Below are 20,091 nucleotides of genomic sequence, written 5' to 3'. Positions count from 1 at the left end.
AGTGGTGCCACACGGAAAAGGAGGTGCTCACTATATTGGCTTTAACCCTATACTCTCAGTTCCGGCATTCTATTGATTTTAAGAAAGGAAATCCATTTTTCACAAGCTATTCTTCAATTAGTTTGAACCTGCGATCGTGAAAGACGACCTACTTCAATCAGAAGCAAAGATAAATGTGAAAATCTTTGTCTTTCCGTTCTAGAGCAAAAGCTGTGTTTTGATTGTTGTCTTTTCTTTTCACGCCGCTGTTTTACCAGGCTGGTTTCTTGTGTTCTTCAGCACATAACCCACCAAACCAGTCTTTAAAACTCACCACACCCACTTTGGGCATTAAGCACTTAGTGTGTCCTCCCAGTGAATGACAGGCTCGTGAACCGAACCTTCCCTTCAGGCAGAAATCTGCTCTACACATGTATAGATCCTCCCCCATTCTCATTCTAACCTTTCACCTCATTTCCCTCCCAAACTGACACACGTTTTCCACCGCGACAAGTGTGAATTGGTTGACACTGCTGAGCAGCTTGACTGGATTGTAGTGGCCCTGAGCGTTATACTGCTTGATGGAGCTCAAGGGAGGTCTCGCACAATCCCGGCTCCCTGAATTTACCCAGAGGCAGTGACAGGGATCGCGTTTGGCATCCAGCTGTCTCTGGGCCTCGACTGATTCATACCAGCTGCAGACAGACACTTGGCGGGCTGTTCCAGCTGACCCTCCGCTACATAAACAAGGACTTATTATGTGCTTCCCCTCGTCTATTACATTGAAAACAATCAGAGATGGATTGGGAAGTAACGAAGTACAGATACTTTGTTACTTTACTTGAGTAGTTTGTATCAGTACTTTGTACTTTAATTGATTGAGATGTTTATTTTGAATATTTCGACATTTCAACACATGAATAAGTGACAATAATCAAAGAAAGAAAATAAAAATCTAAGGAAAACAAGCAATAGAAAAGAAAACAATCAATGGATATTGAAAAAGGAGTGAGAAAAAGTCAAACTTATTTACTCCCACCCCTTCTCTTTAAGTAAATTACGTAAAACTTCCTTCCTTCTCTTACATACACACAATATATGAATTAATACATGTAAACATATACCCGTAGTCTAGTACATTCATTTAACACCACATGTACAGTCCCACCTATAAATCTACTACTTCAGTCTTTTTACACAATATAAATGTTCAAAAAAATAAATTTGTCAAACTAACCAAAACAAGGAGAGACAAACCCAAAAAGAAATACTTTCCTGAGTATTCTTTTTTTTTTTACTTTTATCCATTACATTTTAACGGGAGTATCTGTACTTTTTACTCGATACATTTTCAAAACAAGGTCTTTATTTTTGTTTTTAAATACATGAAAACGATTAAAATACTTGACCTGAAAGAAAAATCAGCCATCTATGTATCCTGGCTCCGCCAATCATATGAAGCATTTCACACTGTCCCATACATCCCAGCCTGTGATTGGCTTTACGACACGCTATCACATGACGCGCAATTGGCTAGATTCGAAAACCCCGTAAATATGAGGGTCATTTTTGCTCCATTAGCTAATATCTTTCAAATTGACGTAGGAAACATCCGGTAAAAATATTTATAAAACCATTTTTTTCAGGGTCGTTTTGAAGTACTACAAACACTTAAATAAATCCATTGTGATATATCAGTTTGTTCTAATAGAGTAATAACCTTGAAGCTATTGGGGCTGATGAATAGAGGCACCCTGTTGAGGGTTTGGAGCAATTTACTACTACCGTTGACATTTTATTTCAAAGTGCGAGTTATATCGTGCAGTAGAATACTGTCATGCACTGTTGTGCATATAAGACACATGTCGGGCGTGCACCACACACGTGCTGTTAGGCTCGTGAGCAGCTGTACTAAAGAGAACAAGAACCTCCACTGTGCTGGGCTGGGACATGACTTTACTTGAGCTTCTTGCCAGCAGCGCTTCATTTCTGCAAATTGCACAATATGGATGACGTCACGTCATAGAGAAACAACAGTTGGTGGGTTCATGTTGTTAACCACCTGTGAGCTGGAGTGGGCAGTTATTTCTTGAAACATTTTTGGTGTATCTCTCAACCCAAAATTCACCATCATGTCCACAGAAACGAATTACTTTCAACTGGAATACTTCGTGGTTGAGATTTAGTTTATTTTTTTAACTAAACATTAGTCACATAGTATCCCATGACCCCTAATAAAGATTAGATATGAGACTCATCCCTGCAGTTTGTATTTTGTGTTTATTTATAAAACTCATATCACTCAAAATTCAACTAACACTGTTTTCTGTGTTGGGTCATCATGTGATGTTCACAAGCCGAGCCATGATTGGTCGTTAACCTGAACCCTGAGCAACTGTGATGCCAATTTCTGTCTACAGCAAGTGGCAAAATGGCTGACCCACAGGTGGACAAATGTGGGTGGATTTTGTGCTTTAGTCATATTCTATTCATACTAGTGGGGCTGCATAGAACATATTATTGTAAAGAAAATTTGGGGGTTGACTTCCCCTTCAACTGCTTATTTTTGTTGCTGTTTTGTATTGATAATAACAATAACTAAATTGTTATACATCACCTTTTGCATTCATGCAAGGTAAGTTTCGCAACATATTATATTAAGTGTTTTTACACATACACAATTTATCATATTGAACGTGCCTACTTTTACAAAGTCAATAAATAATGTTCCGTGGAGGAAAATGATTAGGAAAGGAAAACGAAGGTCCACTGCAAGTAAAAAGACTCCACAGCTATGAATTTATTAGACAACAAAAATGGGGGGGGGGGGGGGGGCTCTCTTCTTGACCAGTAAAATGGCTCACACCTTTTAATGTCATTGTATTTGGAGAAGCAATAAATAAAATACCAAAAAAAAAGTATTTTTGAGTGTGAACTAAAGATTCAAAATGTACTGTGCCCCACTTTTCATACAAAGTGTGTCAACAAATTTTGAATATGAGGAGTAAAACATTTAACACTGTCAGTGTCACCCTAACACTGCCTTTCGACACTAGTCATCGTGAATAAACAAGCCGACAGTGTACCATTGACATTTGGAGGTGCATTTTATGAATTCACACACCGATCACTGCTCTGCACTAAAATGTGGAGGAGCCCATCGCCTAACATCAGCCAAGCTAATCAGTCACCCAGAGGGCCCTGTCAAGATGAAAGACTCGGGGGTGCAGAAGGAATACTGATGGATTTGGCTTAAGACCTCAGACCCTTTTGAAGTCTTCACTTTTAAACATTGACACAGTGATGTGACTCATGTTTTCTATTCATCACGGCTCCAAACAAAGAATGTACTTTCTCTTTTATTGCAAAGAATCTGAGCTTGGCTACTCGCTATTCACATGAGTACTAAGGCAAACTTGATGTGGGGTTACAAATACTTGAAACAATACCGTCCTTAAGAGTATCTTGGCGGAGAAGTGTGTCTCGTGTGCATTTTTGGTGCCTTGTAGTAAAGTTTTACTTAAGGGAAAATTGCCAGGGTTGACATCTGCTGGTCAGTAATACAAGAGAGATTAGAATTAGGGAGCAGTCTAGTAGGAGTGGAATACCCCTTGGGTATAGCATAATGTTTGATTCTCTTTTTCCGGTTAAGATAGACACAAGTGAGTCAAGATCTTTGGTCAACAGATGAACAGGAGAGTGTTGTTCTCTCTCTCATTTCACTCATTCATTCATTTGGACTCCAGAAAGAGCTGGATCTTTTGTAAATTCTCCTCTTGCTGACCAAGACACTCCAAGATGATGCCCATTGGTGACCTTTTGAGACCGGCGCACTCTATTTTATTCTCCAGTTTATTCTTCATGTTGCGGAGGCGATAAGAAGAATGGGCCAGTATCACTAGAAGGGTCAGAGTTGGGAAAAGAGTTAACTTCTTGATTTTGTTGAAACATTTGTCCCCACCCAAAAAAACTTGACTCAATAAAGTTTGGGAAACGCTGATCGTAATGACTGTCTGTAACTTACAGGTGAGTGGTAAAGTGATTGCTGTCATGAACACCATGACGCTCCCCAGAATGGATATTAACACGCAGCTGGCCACCATGACAGCAATCACAAAAACTGTGGGGTTCTGCTTTTTGAAGTTCCCGATGATGCTTCCGTTATCTCCAGCCCACACTGAGCACAGAAAGACCCCCGAGACCACAGCCACGGCGGTGAACATCCCTGAAGGGTTCAGGAGCCTGCGGTGCAGACACAGACAGAAAAGACACTGCTGCTCAGTTCTGCTCGCTGACGAGCGGATTGTAATTTGGTCGCTTGCGCTACTAAGTGGTGAGAGTGACACATTACAACAACAAACCAACAGCCGGTACGTCGACTATGTTGTAATCATTTGTTAAAATTGAAGGAAAAAAAAGTTTAAAGAAGATTAGAGATTAAAAGGTCACTGTGTCAAAGTTCAATCTTGGTGTTCACATCGAAAGCCACTCAATTTTGATTCACTGACCGGATTGCTCAATATAGGAATGGTGCCATAGGTGAAGCAACCTGTTTCTATCACTCATACTTTACATCTGACTAAATAAATAACGTATGAGGCATTCACAGGTGTTGCTAAGAGCACCGTCATCATATCGGTAAACAAAGCTTGACAGACCACACTTTGTCTTAACAGTGTTGACTTAAGCCAAGCTGCCAAGAAGATAGCTTTATACAGTATAATAAATGCAACTACAAAAATGCACTTGAATCCAAAGCACACTGCACAATATATTGCTATGCTATAATTGGTTTAACGCTGAGTGAGAATTACTTATTGGCAGGTTATTTTATGGTACCACGGTGTGAAAAGTGGTCATTTCTGCCTCACATTCGAGAGGGCCAGGTTTGAATTGTTGGGTTTTCTTCAGATACCCTGGCTTCCTCACACATTGCAAAAGCATGCATGTTACTGAAGACTCTTAATTGTTCTTAGGTGAGGCTTGTTTTTAAAAGTTCTCTACAAATAATGTTGAGTTGAGGCTATTTGGCTGAAATAAAGAATTCATGTAAATTGTATTCATAATAATGCAAGAGCTTGCTTGTCTCATGTGTCTGACAAATAAACATTTAGTTAACGTAATTCTGTGAGGTTTTAGTTTTAAGTGGTGTTGAACAGAATCACGTGATTCTGAAAGGCAATGTGATAGTTTGGCTACCTTAATGTAAGAAACACGTCGTAGATGAGTATGCTTTTCGTAAATGTAGATTAACGACTATTGTATTTCGTCCGTAATTAGCTGCTGTCTTGCGATTTTTGTTTACACTAATAACTTACCGTGTTAACGGTAAAGCCCTTAAGCGAATTCGCCTAATCCTTAAAATGAAACCACCCTTTAAAATGCACGTTAGGTAAGGATAGGATACTAGTTTACTCTAAATCGACTGCCAGTTGGCCCAAGTCATGCTGGGAAAGCGTCCAGCAGGTCACTCGTCAAGGAAATGACGACAGATACGCGTAATAGAAAATATATGTATGGGTAACATATAGCTGTCATCACAAAAACACTTGGTGTGGCATTTGACTTATTGAGTTATTAAGTATTTACTTTGTTAGAGTAACATAATAGATATAGACGCATTTGATTGCTTCCACGATTAAGCAGATGCAACGTTACTTACCCGACAATAAGGAAAACGCCAATAGACACCACGAGATAATTAGTTTGATAGTAGAGCAAGTTGCTAACAACTCTGCTATTCCATCTGACCATATCTTTCGTATCGGGTTTGGCAAATCTATCCCGCCCGGGGAAAAAGTCGTCCCACGACCTTAGCGGCGTCAATTCCACTTTTGCCATTGCACTCTACTCACTTTACTAATGTGACAGCTAAGCAACGAGAACTCGCGTTTAAAAAAAAAACTCTGGTATCGCGAGATTATTGAGACCTCCAAGTAAGCGCTGCTATTGGTTAGTGGTCACTGTACGTCACAACATTTCCTGTTTGGCTAAATGTCCGAAATATGATGCAAACTACTGAGCGTGAAGGACTTTAAATGCTCGGTTCAGGTAACCAATTTGTTCTAATATGCGCATACATGTAGACACTTTATTTGTCTTCAAGGTTTTGAGTGAAAGTAGTGTATTTTGTGTGGGTGACTGCCAAAAGTCACTCGCATGACTACAAACGTGCTGCCCCCGCTGCTAATCCAGTATCAAACACGCTTTGTAATTTTCTTCTCACAGATGTGGAGCAGAATATTGAGGCCAAGCGTGACTGGTAGGACGTGTTTTTGGTGGAGGAGTCTTTTCACGATGCAACTAAAGAGCAGCGAGTTCCAGGTTTTGTTCACCGATGGACTGAACGAACTGGCAGGTGAGACAGTCAGGACATGTGGTCTTTGGCTGTTTCACACATAATGTAGTGAGGTGACAAAATAATAATAATAATCAACTAAACCAAATAATGTCACTGAAAACAGCTTGAATAAATGATTTTTTGGCAATATGTAAAAAATTAAGGAAGCTATAACATTTTATAGACTTCAAAAGGTGGGCAAAATTGACCCCTTGTATTCACATTGAAAACAATAGAATGTCCTGTGATCAATTTTCCGAGACCTTGAGAGCTCACCGTTTCCTTAAATGTGGACCGAATTATGAAAAAGAGGCACTGATTTTACAAGCTATTTGGCTAATAGACTCCCATACCATCGCTAGCAGGAGTTGTCCCCAAGAGGCCCTCACATCTCCCCAGGGTCTCACAAAAACAGTCACGCAAAGTAGAATAATGAAGACGTCATCTTGTTAAATATGCTATTGTCAACAATATATATGATATGATCAAAAATATTGTCATTGTACCATTTTTGTCGGCATCGTACAAATTGGAGGAAACTTCTTAAGCATGTCCTCAAATATATTGTACAAGTACAGTTGCTATAACGCGGTTAACTTTTCGCGGCGTCGCTGTTTTGCAGATTTTTGTGTGCAATTTTGCATGCATTATTTTTGACAGTAATGTACCTATTTTATAAAATTTAAGAAGGTTTGAATATTGAGAATGTTTAAACAAGAAAGAAAAAACATTTATAATAAATGTGAAACATAAATCTAACTACTTTGCGGATTTAATTTATTGGAGGTATTTTTGGGAATCTAACCCCAGCGAAAAACGAGGGGACAATGTACATCAAAATTAGTTGATATGTTTATATATATATATATATATATATATATATATATATATATATATATATATATATATATATATATATATATAAAAAGCTACCTTTCAACACTTTTTTTTTTTCAAATAACTTAGTAAACAGTGCTTGGGAGAGATATTATCATAGTATTGCTTGCAACTCATGAAATGGAAAAAGAGGCAACAGAGGAGATGCTCTTGTACGTCATACCTAAAATTTTAAATTTGACATGGACAACCCATTTTTAACCAGCCTGAGCACATTTTTCTGAGAGGAGATCAAATTGACTTGAAATGGCGTCACGAATATGGCTCAATTTTCACATACCTGCAGAGTGGGCTACTCAAAAATTTAAAGCAACATTTTCAAAATGTTTACATACTAAAATAAAGTATTTAGCCTGAAAAGGCATGGAGAAAAAAAAGAAGTATATTTCTATCTGTTTCCGTTTTGCAGCAATTAGCATTAGAATATAGCTAAGTTTCATCATTATTCACAAATCTATTTAGAATTGTGAGTAATTGAGGTTTTTTTCAACTTGGCCTTGGTTTATTTCCTTTGCTCTGCTGCTAGCTACTGGCCGTTTGTGTAATAACTACCATTTCTTCATCCGTTCTTTGCAGTTGTGGCTGCAACAAAAACGTATTTTAAAAAACTGTATAAAAACATATAAACACGTCTTTGAGACACTTTTGACAACATTTAAAACAGAACGTAATTATATGTTTTGGGGAGCAAATGAGTTAATTCTCCATTCCTTCATCAACCTTCAAACATTAGAAATAGCAGCTAATTAATATAACCACTCAAAATACATACAGTAAATCATGTACAGTATTCTCATGTTTAGCTCTAAATTACTCATACATGTAAACGTTGATGTGTCAGCTGCGATATGCTGAAGCTTAAACATGAATCTCACAAGCAGCATAGCAAATACATAGATGTATGGTTGGGTTGGCCAACATCTACACCATCCTGTATAATTTTCTGTGTTTGATCTTTTCAGAAATTTTTAAAAAGAACAAATATGAGTTGAGAATAGCTGGAGGTGCTGTACGGGACCTGTTAACTGGAAAGCAGCCTGAGGATGTGGATTTTGCCACCATTGCTACACCTGAGGAGATGAAGCGCATGTTCCAAGCTGCGGGAATCAGGATGATCAACAATAAAGGAGAGAAGCATGGGACCATTACAGCAAGAGTAAGCCTCAGTATACACTATGAAATTGTTCATCGCCTGGCAAAATGGGACTACAGATGGAAACTAGCATTGTGCTAAATCTGGTGCAGCCATCTTTTTAATGTTACTGCACACTGTCCTTTTAATAAACTAAACTCAAATTCCAAACTGAATGGAGGACAGAAACTGCCAAAAGAAAAAAATTAATGAAGGAATAAATAACTAAATAAATAAATAGATAAAAACAGATATAAATAAAATATGAATCAAAATGAAATACTATATACTTGACTTGATATTTTCTTTCATTTTACTTGCGTATTTAGTTTTTAAAATTCATTTTAATGTGTATTCTACAGCCCAGTGTTTAGTCTGGACACAAAAATACAAATGGACCTACAAATTTCATAAATAAATGTGATGAAATCAGCACTTTTAATATATAATATGCAATGTTTTAGAGTTATCTTTCATTATGAATTACATTCTCTTTTATTTGGAATCATTACATTATTATATTTTGTTACTTATTATAGTTGTCTTTTGCTTTTTGTTTTGCCAAATGGGATCGTGCTTGCGGTGATGAAGCAATGAGTTTTGTTGATATGCTGTGTTGTCGTCATCCTCAAAAACGACGTTTGCGCAATCATTGACATTGCATCTTCAAAGAAAGAAAACGATTTTCAAAACTCAAAATTGCTGAATAATGTGGAAAAAATAAAATAATAATAGTAATAATCCATCCATCTATTTTCTTAACTGCTTGTCCTCACAAGGGTTGCGTGGGGCGCTGGAGCCTATTCCAGCTGGCTTCGGGCAGTAGGCGGGGTACACCCTGAACTGGTTGCCAGCCAATCGCTTTTATTTCCCTATAACGATCTCCTAGCTGGAATTGGACAAATGAAAGTATCCTGTATATTGGGAGAAATATTTGCCATTTTATTAAAAATATTCACATCTAACCTTCCAAATGATCCTGGTAATTAATTGCATAATCTATTAGCGCAGGGGTGGCCAAGTTCGGTCCTCGAAAGCTACTATCCAGCCTGTTTTCCATGTTTCTCTCCACTAACACACCTGATTTATGATCAGGATCGTTATCGGCTTCGGCAAAGCTTGCTGATGAGCTGATCATTGGATTCAGCTGCGCTGACGAAGGGAGACATGGAAAACAAGCTGGATAGTGGCTCTCGAGGACCAAACTTGGCCACTCCTGTATTAGAGCATTTAAATGAACTATACATTTAGTAAACTGCAAACCTAAAGTCTTTATTGACAAACACATTTTTTTTGGTAGGAAGTACTCATTTACTAAATTCAAATGTATTTCATGTTAATGTGTACTTTCGCCTTTTTTTTATTTTATTTGCTGATTAAAGATGCCCTAGAATTAATTATCATTGGACCTCAACATTTGGTATGCTTTCGCCAGCACTTAATTTTCCTATGTTCATTTGTTGTTGTTTTTTTCCAGCTACACAATGAGAATTTTGAGGTGACTACATTGCGGGTGGATGTTGAGACAGATGGCCGTCATGCTGAAGTGGAATTCACCACTGACTGGCAGAAAGATGCTGAGAGACGAGACTTAACGATCAACTCCATGTTTTTAGGTTATTGGTCTGTCTATACTTTGGATTTGAAATTTCACATTGGTTTTGTTGACTTGTTGCCATCCATTTGTAGGTCTAGATGGCACGTTATATGACTACTTTAAAGGATATGATGACCTCCAGAACCGAACAGTCCGGTTTGTTGGCAGTGCAGAACAGAGAATCCAAGAGGACTACTTACGAATACTGCGTTATTTCAGGTGATTGAAATTAACAAAAGGAGGCATGTTGGTCATACGCATGGTATGAAAAACGATAAGGAAGTTATTTTGTCTTGTCTATATTCTTAACAGATTCTATGGAAAGGTGGCTCTGACACCCGATGAGCATGAACCTGAGACGCTGGAGGCCATTCGAGCCCACAGCATTGGGCTCGCCGGCATTTCAGGGGAACGGATTTGGGTGGAGCTAAAAAAGATTGCGATTGGCCACCATGCTGCTGAGCTGCTGGAGATGATGTACAGCTTGGGGCTGGCACATTACATTGGTGAGACGTACTATTATACTAATTCATTAATGAATGCTAATAGCTGAATGCTAATATTTTAATGCATGTGGAATGCTTGTGAAGTAAATTGAAAGATAAATGATGTGAAAATTATTATTAATTGTAGTTGAATGATAAATGAAAAAAGGAAAACTTCAACTGCAGCCAGTCTAACGTGGGATTCGAACCCATGACCTACTGGACAATGCACTTTACCAATTGCGCCACTGAGCAGTATTTGACAGCTGGTAATGATGATAAGTTGCATGCATGGAAGTGGGCTTGGAAAGAACAGAAACATTTCAATGTCTGTCCTATTGAAAATGAATGCGGAAAAGTTGATATTTAACGTTCAATTGTGCGAAAACTTGTAAGTAATGAGGAATCAGACGATCTATATACCCAGGATGGTTTGAATTTTTGTAGAAATTTTAAATTTGAACGGTGTAAATCCAAAGAATTATGTGTGAGTTATTGCATGGCAAAAAAGCGTGGAGAATACAAATCCGAATGACATATGAGGGAATGCAGAAAGCACAATTAACTGATTAGAAAAGAGAATGAGCGTGTGTAGTGGATACACATTTTTGAAGACATCCTCATAACAATAAATGCCGAAAAAATTAACACATAACAGGTGCTCTTTAAATTTGGCGGCCACATTAAAAAAAAAAAAAAGCCTTTTTAATGAAGTGATTAATCGTGATTGATCAAAATTCTAAAATGTGATTAATCTGGTTAAAATTTTAATTATTTGACAGCTCTAATTGAAATATAACTTTTGTGATTGTCATCTCTGGTTCGTGTTGATTCATTTGAATGAAAACATGCATTCAATTTATAACCTTCCTGCAAAATATGGAGGTACTGCTCGAATTTCTTAAGAGAGCTGTAATGTTATGCAGTATTTTATTTATTTAACGATGTATAAAATATGTATGATTTGGTCGGATTATGGTCAAGCAAAAATGTTCTTAATGGCCAATTATTCCGTTTAAGCATAAAAGCAATGTGTTTCCAAATGCCATCTGCTTAAAACTATTCTCGTCCAAAGGTTTTGTTTTAGGAGCAAGGTAATCAAAAATTGGTTACGGTGACACAAACTGCTCACAAAAAGTTAGGGATATACTGCAGCTTTTGTGTTAGGCGTAAGCGATTTGGTTAAGTCTCACTCTTGCCAGTTACTGTATGTAGCACTCGTGCCTTCAAGTATGTATTCTTGAAATGTTGCATCAACCTGCCAGGAGAATTTAATCTGCCATAGGTAGGGTAAATCGGTTCAATTAATTATTAAATTAATAATTATCTAATAATACTTAATTGATGCATTTATTGTCGGAGACTCAAATTTAATATTTAAATAAATTTTGAGCTAATCTGCAGAGCACCACATCATTTTTTGGATAATTTTATCAGGATAACAGACACTAACCTCGATACATCAGTCATCAAAATGAAGGTTTAAAAAGGACAAAAGGTTTAAAAAAAAAAAAAAATGAAGGTTGTGCCCTTTAACAATTTGTGAGTTCTTTGTTCAGCTTAGAGGTTAATATAAATTGATAAAACACAAACACAGTGCACAATCAGGTTTTGATTTTGTGCATGTTCATTTTCTAATCAATTTGGGAAAATGTACTTAACTTAAAAGAAGAAAAACTCTAACTACTGTGGTAGGAAATAAAAACAAAGAACAAAAGATAAAGTAAAGAAACGGTCTTAAACGAGGTGATGTAATTTCCTAATCAGGCAAAACATGGGAACAAAAGTTAACCTAATTGCTTAACCCAATTGGATGCACCAATTTGTACAATCTGGTTAATTTTTGAAAAGGCAATCAAATAAGATTCAAACATATGACACGTGCCCATGAAACGAGCTCTAAAGCAATGAGTCAACAATCAATAGTGTAATAGAACGGTGTCGAGTCCTACACTCATTTAGTTTCACTCTGAAAGGAGCTGCATTGTTTGATTAAGTGATGGAAAAATTCTTTAAAAGCACTCAATGAAACCGGCATGTGTCATTTGAATCGAAATTGGAGGAATCAATTGAGCACCGCATTTCTTCACACTGTGGGCGTTTGAGTGGAGCTGGGACTGACTGAGCAGTGGATCAATTCTCATTCCTCAAGCTGAAGTGCTTTTCAGTGCATTATCTTTTTGGGCCCTAAAAACTGTCTTTACTCCACACTTTAGTCAGATGTGGTTTAAGAGGACCAGTTTTCATCGGTTCTTCAAACTGAGCTCAAAAATGGTAACATTAGGGCGCATTCCCGACCCCGTCGTGAAAAGCAGACGTTCACTGTGCCTAATGATGATGAAGAGATCATTACTCTCCTCCCTGTCCGTCCTCAGGTTTACCTCCTGACGGCAACGTTGCTGAAATGAAGCGGGTGTGGCAGAATGCGAACGGTCACGCTCCCAAACCCATGACCATCCTCGCAGCTCTCTGCCGCCGCTCAGAGGAGGTCGAGAAGATGGACGTTCGACTGCGGGTGTCCAAAGAAGAGAAAACTCTGGCTCTGTTTCTGGTCAAATACAGACAAGATCTCTGCAAGAGTGACGACGAGCAAGATGGCCTCAAAACCTTTACAGACTTCATTATAGATGTAAGTTTGAGCTTCTTGATATAGTATATGGTGTGCGACAAAAGGCCATTGCAAATGTCTGCTTATATCGTAGTATTGCCTCATGTGGCCACCATTCCGTTATCCACTTCTTTGTCTGTTTATTTATTTTTCAGGCTTTCATGTGTCTCACTGCTGTCATGTTTTGTCAAGCATGTGGAGTTTGCCACAAACATGAAGCATATCATCTGTTTGAAATTCATTTCAGTTGTACGGTAGCGGTTTGCCACACGGCGCTTGAAAAATAAGCACAGAGGGAGATGAGTGAACACTATTATTATATCAGTGAGATGTTATGCTGCACTAGGATTTCTCACGGAAGTGCACTCAAATGACTATATACGTTGCCGACGTCATGCAGAAAACCCGCATCTCCAAAAGCAACACTTTTCAGGAAAACAAAACAATGGCATGTTTGTTGAGCCATCAAATTGCAGAGTCAAAGAGAGAGAAAGCCATTTTCAACTATTTTGATTGGTCAGTACTTTGTAAAAATAACAGACCCGCTTGGGGACTAACCAGTAGTATCGATTTGTGAATTTTTTTTGGAATTGACCAAAATCGCCGCAGGATGTTTCAGCCTGACAACGTTGATGATAAGCAATTACAAATGCAGCATGTTTTATAATTTCGAATGTGTCATTTTAGATTTGGAATTGCATAAGCAGCGAGGTATGAAGGACCAAAACTGCTAAAATTAAAAATAAATAAATGAATAAAAATGGATATAAAAAAAAATAGAATTAAACTATATATATATATATATATATATCCCTGAATAAAAAAATAAAAACGAGATAAAAAATATATATAAATGGAATTAAATATCAATCAATAAATAAAAACACGCTGTTCTCACTTTATTTATTTCATGCTGCAGACGCTGTTAGGTCAAAATGTTATTCAAATGAGGGGGTGGTCCTAAGCGTGTCTTGGGTTGGACTTCGCCGTTGCAAGCTGCCTTTCATTGGTTGAGTGAGCGGCTCGGCAAACAAGAAAGTCTAGCTGGCTTGCATGGAGAGCTCCAGCAATGGACGACTATATTGTCCACTGTCACCACGACTTGCGACTTGAGTTGCTCGACAACAAGTTGTGGTGACAGTAGACAAGATAGTCGTCCATTGCTGGAGCTCTCCATGCAAGTCAGCTAGACTTTCTTGTTTGCCGAGCCGCTCATTCTCGGCAGTTTGCAACAGCGGAGCCCAACCCAAAACACGCTTAGGACCACCCCCTCATTTGAATAGCATTTCGATCTGACGGCGTTTGCAGCATGAAATAAATGTGAGAGCTTTTAATTGTGAAAGATATGTAGAAATCTCATTCTTGTGCCTTATATCCCATTGAGAACAATTTCATTGATGGAATTCTGTCACCGTTTTTTACAGAGCCGCGAACTGGATACTCGCTGCAAAGTGTGTGAACTGCTAAAATATCAAGGTGAGCCCAAATTGCTGGCCCAACTCCAAATGTGGACCGTCCCTCGCTTCCCTATCAGCGGACATGATCTCAGGAAAATGGGCGTCGTCACGGGCAAGGAGATCGGGGCAACTTTACAGAAGCTTCGCAACATCTGGAAGAAAAGTCATTATCAGATGGACAAGGAAGAACTTCTCAGTTACGTGGAGTCCTAATGTGCGCATGGATGTGCGTCTGTGACTGACAATACCAGTTTGAAATCTTTCAAATCAAGCCCGTAATGGCACTGCTTGCATTTAGTATTGAATTTTCTCCCGTATATGGCAAATGAACATTACCGGAGACATGCATCCTTATTGATGAATGCAATTTCATTCATAATGATACCACAGGGCGGCTTTTATACATCCACATAAAAATGCAGCAAACAGCATCACAGTGCAGAATACATTACTGGTAATTTTTGTTGCATTTAATTTGCATATTTGTCTACCGTTTCCTCCAATTCGTTAAATGGCAAGTAATGGTTAGTTTGAATGTTTTAAGCATCATTGTAAAGATTTTGTTCCCACTCTCGTGTTCTACAGGCTATATACTCAACACAGCCCAGTGTTTGATTTATACTATAAATAGTCTGACATTTATAAAGAATATGTTCTATCCATCAGTTGTTGGAAATATTTTTGTTGGCCAACTTTATTTGATGTATTTATTTGTGTGTAATTTAGAATGTGTCCTCGAGGACACTGATAACTATCTGCATTTCTAAATTTATTGATGACCATTTGTCCAAAAGAAAAGTGAAACTTGTGGCAGCATATAAGTCATTTGCTGTCACTACAGTCCTGCACCTGAGATAAATTAATTTGAATAGTGTTATTTGATGAGTAGTTTTACACAGCAACATATTTATTTCCTTATCAATGGATTTCTCGTCATTCCATTCGTCTATTAGATTTATGAGCTTTTTCAAATTTGTCCTTTAAACCTCTCATAAAGAATATTAGAAACTAATGTTGAGGATGAGCGAGTACTGTATCTTTTCAATACATCAAAATTATCTGTATGTATTTGGCGGGAGCGTGGCCTGAACCGGAAGTTGGCGTGGTTTGCTCGGAAATAGGTAGTATTTTTTTTTTCTATTTCACACTTAAATTAAATCGTAAAATAAAGTGTGAAATTGATATGGATTGATCAAAACAGTATATACCAATAAAGCAATAATGAACAAATAAATAATTGCAATTCTTCCTGTTGCAAATGCCACAAACAATCCCAGTTCTGTCGGTGCGCAGGATTTGGTAAATTGAGCAACATATATGTTGTAAATCCTCATTCAGAGAGACAAACAGTTGATTGTGAGGCATTGCTCCTCCTCCAACCTGCAGAGAAGATATAAAACATGGATGTGTCATCTTCTATCACTTCTCTATGCGTCGACTGAAAATGCGCAACACTCGATCTGACCGCTCCTAATCCAGTTGACGCATATACGGTCACCTGGGACGCGCCTCTATGGATTGGCCGAGCGACAACCTCACCAAACTCCCTTTGGACAAGTCGCACCCTGAGAACGAACCAAGGGACGAGCGCTTGGCTCGAGTAGAAGTAGCGCTCCTCTCCGTCATCTTCATCAGCGCCGGTGTCCTCAACTTCGGGCTCTTGCTGGTGTTGTGGAAGAGAAGGAAGCAGCTCTCCAGGATGCGCGTGTTCGTCTTCCACCTGTGCGTCGCCGATTTGGTGGTCGCCTTTTTCCAAGTTTGCCCGCAGCTCATGTGGGACATCACCGACCGCTTCGTGGGTCCGGACGCCTTGTGTCGCGCGGTGAAGTACCTGCAGGTTGTCGGCATGTTTGCCTCCACTTACATGATCGTCGCCATGACCGTTGACCGTTATCAAGCAATCTGCCATCCCATGGTCACCTTCCAGAGGCACCGGGCGCGCTGGAACAGGACCGTGTGCGCCGCTTGGTGCGTCTCCTTTCTTGGCGGCATCCCTCAGGTGTTCATTTTCTCTCGACTCGAAGTGGCTCCGGGCGTGTATGACTGCTGGGCCAGATTCGTCACTCCGTGGGGCTTGAGAGCCTACGTGACATGGACCACTTTGGTCATATTTGTCTTACCTGTTCTTTCCGTCGTCGTGTGCCAAGTGCGCATTTGTCTCGCCGTTTACTCTTCCAACTTCAAGTCGCAGTACGTCGTGGAAAAAGACGCGAGCACGAAGGGGATGTCTTCCCGATCTTGCAGCGGGGCAGGAGTGTCCAAGGCCAGGGCCAAAACTGTGAAGATGACTGTGGTCATTGTGCTTACTTACATCATCTGCTGGACGCCCTTCTTCACCGTGCAGCTGTGGTCCGTGTGGGACCAAGAGGCGCCCACGGGAAGTAAGGCTGTCATTAAATAGGCTAAACTAATAAATAAATAACATAGTTAATTAATAGATACACTGTAACAAAACAAAAAAAAACGTACAAAAACGGCAATTTTCCGGCAGCTGGGGCGTCACATAAATACTGTGAAATAACAAACAATTACTTTCTTGTACATTTTTTTAAACAAAAATTTAAAAAATTCAGCAGCTGGGGCGCCAGAAAAATACCGTGAAATAACAAACAATTACTTTCTCTTGAAAAAAATAAATTAAAAAACTAATATTAAATAACAGAAAAATAAAAATGGCAATTTTCCGGCAGCTGGGGCGCCAGAAAAATACTGTGAAATAACAGACAATTACTTTCTTGTACATTTTTTTAAACAAAAATTTAAATTTTCCAGCAGCTGGGGCACCAGAAAAATACTGTGAAATAACAAACAATTACTTTCTCCTAAAAAACAAAAACAAAATGCTAATGTGAAATAGCAGAAAATTACTTTTTTGTAAAAAAAAATAATAAAAATTTAAATTTTCCGGCAGCTGCGGCGCCAGAAAAAGACTGTGAAATAACAAACAATTACTTTCTCTCTTGAAAAAAAAAAAACGCTAATATGAAATAACAGAAGAATAAAAATGGTAATTTTCCGGCAGCTGGGGCGCCAGAAAAATACTGTGAAATAACAGACAATTACTTTCTTGTAAAAGAAAATGGTAATAGAAAGCTTGAGAGGGTGAATACGCAAATCAATTGGATTTATGAATGCCACTTCTGCTGGGTAATCAGCACTACCTACTATACATTGAATCAGTGGTAGAGTGGCCGTCTGGTATCCCTGAGGTTGTGGGATCGATCCCCTTGGTGAATTATCATCGAGCGAATACTGAACTCCTATTGCTGTGTCATCAAAAGGTGGGTGACTACTGGTATTCAAAAAGTAAAGCATTTTGAGAGCTTCGTAAGGGGTAAAAATTACCCTAACAGTTAACTGTTGCAATTTTAAACCCAATATCTAAGATTAATCACTTTATTTTTTTGTCATATACTGTTATATTCCATACTATCTTGTTAAAATTACAGTTAAAAACTGTACTTTAATTATTAATTATAATTTTACGAGAATTTAATTTTCTGGTATTTTTCAGTATTTTTCTGGCGCCCCAGCTGCTGGAAATGTACCATTTTTTTAAACATTTTTTTTTTCACACAGGGCCACAAAGTCACAAAGGGGATTTTCCAAATGTGTTGTTGATTTGTTTTTTTCTTTGCACGTCTTTTCTTCTTTTTTTTTAAATAAATTCGGTCCGAAACCCGGGCTTATTTGAAGGTATCAGTACTTGCAACAGATACCAGAGTGTCGACCGCCTGCATGTGGCCATTTTACAATCAGGAGCTAGAAATTTGAATTTTGAAGAATAGAGAATTCCCAATAATTTCATGCAATTTTAAGGAAATGGTACATGGTATAAGGTCCGCAGAGATTATTGATATTTTTAAGAGGAGGCTCAAGATACATTTTTAGTTTGGCATTTAAATTATCATTTTAACAGCTTTTATTTTGTTTTTCTTAATTCCCAGTTAATTTTGTCATATTGTCTTTTAACTTTGGTTTTGCCTTTTATTCTGTATTTTTTATTTTTTTTGCCTTTAACTGTTTTTATTTTGTTGTCTTTTAGTTTTTAGCTCCAGTGTTTCCTGGGTGCCTTTCCTCACATGGTTTCTCTGTGCCCCGCCATGTTTTTTTTGTGTGTGTTGGGGGGAGGGGGGGGGTTCTTTTTATTGTATTATGGACATTTAAATTGTCTGGTACCTAGAATGTATGAAAGGTGATAGGCTATAAAAAAAAAGACTAATTGATTGATATATTGGGATAGCCTATAGGGGGGTTCTAATGGTATCGGATTTAGCTGATTAATTTGACTTAATATCGGTGACTACTCAAGAGGGGGAAAAAATGGAATAGCCATCCATAAAATATGACCCTGACAAATTACAGCATGCGTAGCTAGCTGCCTTGTCACGTTTACTTTTTGAATTTCATCTTGCTACCAGATGCCACCTTCACCATCCTGATGCTTCTTGCCAGCCTCAATAGCTGCGCAAATCCTTGCATCTACCTGATGTTCAGTGTGAAGTTTCCCAAGAGGTTGTCGGGCCTATTGTCCACAGGCCAGTCTCATCGGCGGGAGTCCATGCAGGAAGAAGCCACAATGGTCAGCTCCGTTTTCATCAATCTCAAGAATTTACCAGACTCCAAATATTTACCTTGCTCAGACGTGTTTGTGGCAGCACAACAAGGGATCATGTAATATTACAACAACGTCTAAAGCCTATACCACACATTGTCAACCTTGTAAAGTCATTTAGAAGTTTTCCTGATTTATGACATGGCAACAATGACTATGATGTGATTGCCACCCATGCGCGGTATAATTAGGTTAGGCTTCAGTAAAGTGTATCTTTACAAATACATTAAATGCTTAAGGATTTCAATTTGATTGACATTGTCAGAAGGAAAATGTCAATGTAATGAATTTAAATGCCATCAAACTCATTCACTGCCATTGACGGCTATAGACGTCAAAAATTCATTTGAACTATATTAGTTTCATATTTTTTTTCCCACTTTTGTTAACAAGAGTATGAAAACCTAGATTTTTTTATTGTGCATTTATAACAGATATAAAATTTGTGATTAATCGATTAATTACAATTTTAAAAATGTAATCGTCTGACGCCCCTAATTTTGTATAATTTTGTATAATCTTTTATTTTCTTTTTTTTTTAATTAGGGGCAATTCGAATTTTTAATTGTAATTAATCACCTGAATCACAAATTTGATATCAGTTCAAATTAACAAAAAAATGTTTCTAGGTTTTCATACTCTTGTTAACAAAAGTGGGAAAAAAAGTGAAATTAATAGTTGAAATAAAATTTTTACGTCTATAGCCGTCATTGGCAGTGAATGAGTTAATAAGAAAAAGAACACATATTTTCAAAAAGCGCAAAGAATTGAACAGTTTTGTTTATTTTTTTTTGCCAAATTTGTTGCTTTGATTCAATGGAAATTGTGCTGCTCCTGGTATGTGCGCCTTCGGGTCATATCGGCCATTCTTTGCAGAAGCTAAAGAATATGTGTATTGTTATTTAATCTGTCTATATGTATTGCTCCAATGTTTGTGTTCAAATGTCCGTTGCGTGAAGAAGAATAACCAGAGGTGGGTAT

At 38.1% G+C, this 20,091-nt stretch overlaps 3 protein-coding genes across 3 annotated transcripts; 2 read left to right on the top strand and 1 right to left on the bottom strand.

Moving 5' to 3' along the window:
* Window positions 1-3,325: 3,325 nt before the first annotated feature.
* On the bottom strand, window positions 3,326-5,877 carry arl6ip5a (ADP-ribosylation factor-like 6 interacting protein 5a). Its single transcript, XM_086086939.1, has 3 exons — window positions 5,642-5,877; window positions 4,004-4,221; window positions 3,326-3,877 (listed from the first exon to the last, which is right to left on the bottom strand). Exons 1-3 carry the CDS (start codon window positions 5,818-5,820, stop codon window positions 3,711-3,713), a joined length of 564 nt encoding a protein of 187 aa, XP_085943065.1. The 5' UTR covers window positions 5,821-5,877; the 3' UTR covers window positions 3,326-3,710.
* A 7-nt stretch (window positions 5,878-5,884) lies between these two features.
* trnt1 (tRNA nucleotidyl transferase, CCA-adding, 1) lies at window positions 5,885-15,684 on the top strand. Its single transcript, XM_086086937.1, has 8 exons — window positions 5,885-6,030; window positions 6,208-6,337; window positions 8,179-8,372; window positions 9,826-9,964; window positions 10,038-10,164; window positions 10,258-10,451; window positions 12,806-13,059; window positions 14,463-15,684. Exons 2-8 carry the CDS (start codon window positions 6,208-6,210, stop codon window positions 14,706-14,708), a joined length of 1,284 nt encoding a protein of 427 aa, XP_085943063.1. The 5' UTR covers window positions 5,885-6,030; the 3' UTR covers window positions 14,709-15,684.
* Window positions 15,685-16,008: 324 nt separating this feature from the next.
* avpr2b.1 (arginine vasopressin receptor 2b, tandem duplicate, 1) lies at window positions 16,009-19,173 on the top strand. The gene is made up of 2 exons (XM_086086865.1): window positions 16,009-16,876; window positions 18,917-19,173. The coding sequence occupies exons 1-2, from the start codon at window positions 16,009-16,011 to the stop codon at window positions 19,171-19,173; spliced, it is 1,125 nt and encodes a 374-aa protein (XP_085942991.1).
* Window positions 19,174-20,091: the final 918 nt, after the last annotated feature.

The sequence above is a fragment of the Leptonotus elevatus genome, chromosome 10 (genome assembly GCF_054856555.1).
Source record: "Leptonotus elevatus isolate MCC_2025b chromosome 10, RoL_Lele_1.0, whole genome shotgun sequence".
NCBI lineage: Eukaryota > Metazoa > Chordata > Actinopteri > Syngnathiformes > Syngnathidae > Leptonotus > Leptonotus elevatus.
This window is presented reverse-complemented; position numbering and strand designations above follow the sequence as displayed.

Excerpts from the sequence above, each read along its gene's own strand:
- arl6ip5a (XM_086086939.1), bottom strand. The coding sequence starts at position 5,820 with ATGGCAAAAGTGGAATTGACGCCGCTAAGGTCGTGGGACGACTTTTTC. Across the intron at positions 4,222-5,641 it reads GGCGTTTTCCTTATTGTCGG|GCTCCTGAACCCTTCAGGGA; the intron begins GTAAGTAACGTT and ends TCTGCACCGCAG. Across the intron at positions 3,878-4,003 it reads AATCACTTTACCACTCACCT|TGATACTGGCCCATTCTTCT; the intron begins GTAAGTTACAGA and ends TGACCCTTCTAG.
- trnt1 (XM_086086937.1), top strand. The coding sequence starts at position 6,208 with ATGTGGAGCAGAATATTGAGGCCAAGCGTGACTGGTAGGACGTGTTTT. Across the intron at positions 9,965-10,037 it reads GATCAACTCCATGTTTTTAG|GTCTAGATGGCACGTTATAT; the intron begins GTTATTGGTCTG and ends ATCCATTTGTAG. Across the intron at positions 10,452-12,805 it reads GGGGCTGGCACATTACATTG|GTTTACCTCCTGACGGCAAC; the intron begins GTGAGACGTACT and ends GTCCGTCCTCAG.
- avpr2b.1 (XM_086086865.1), top strand. The coding sequence starts at position 16,009 with ATGGATTGGCCGAGCGACAACCTCACCAAACTCCCTTTGGACAAGTCG. Across the intron at positions 16,877-18,916 it reads CCAAGAGGCGCCCACGGGAA|ATGCCACCTTCACCATCCTG; the intron begins GTAAGGCTGTCA and ends TCTTGCTACCAG.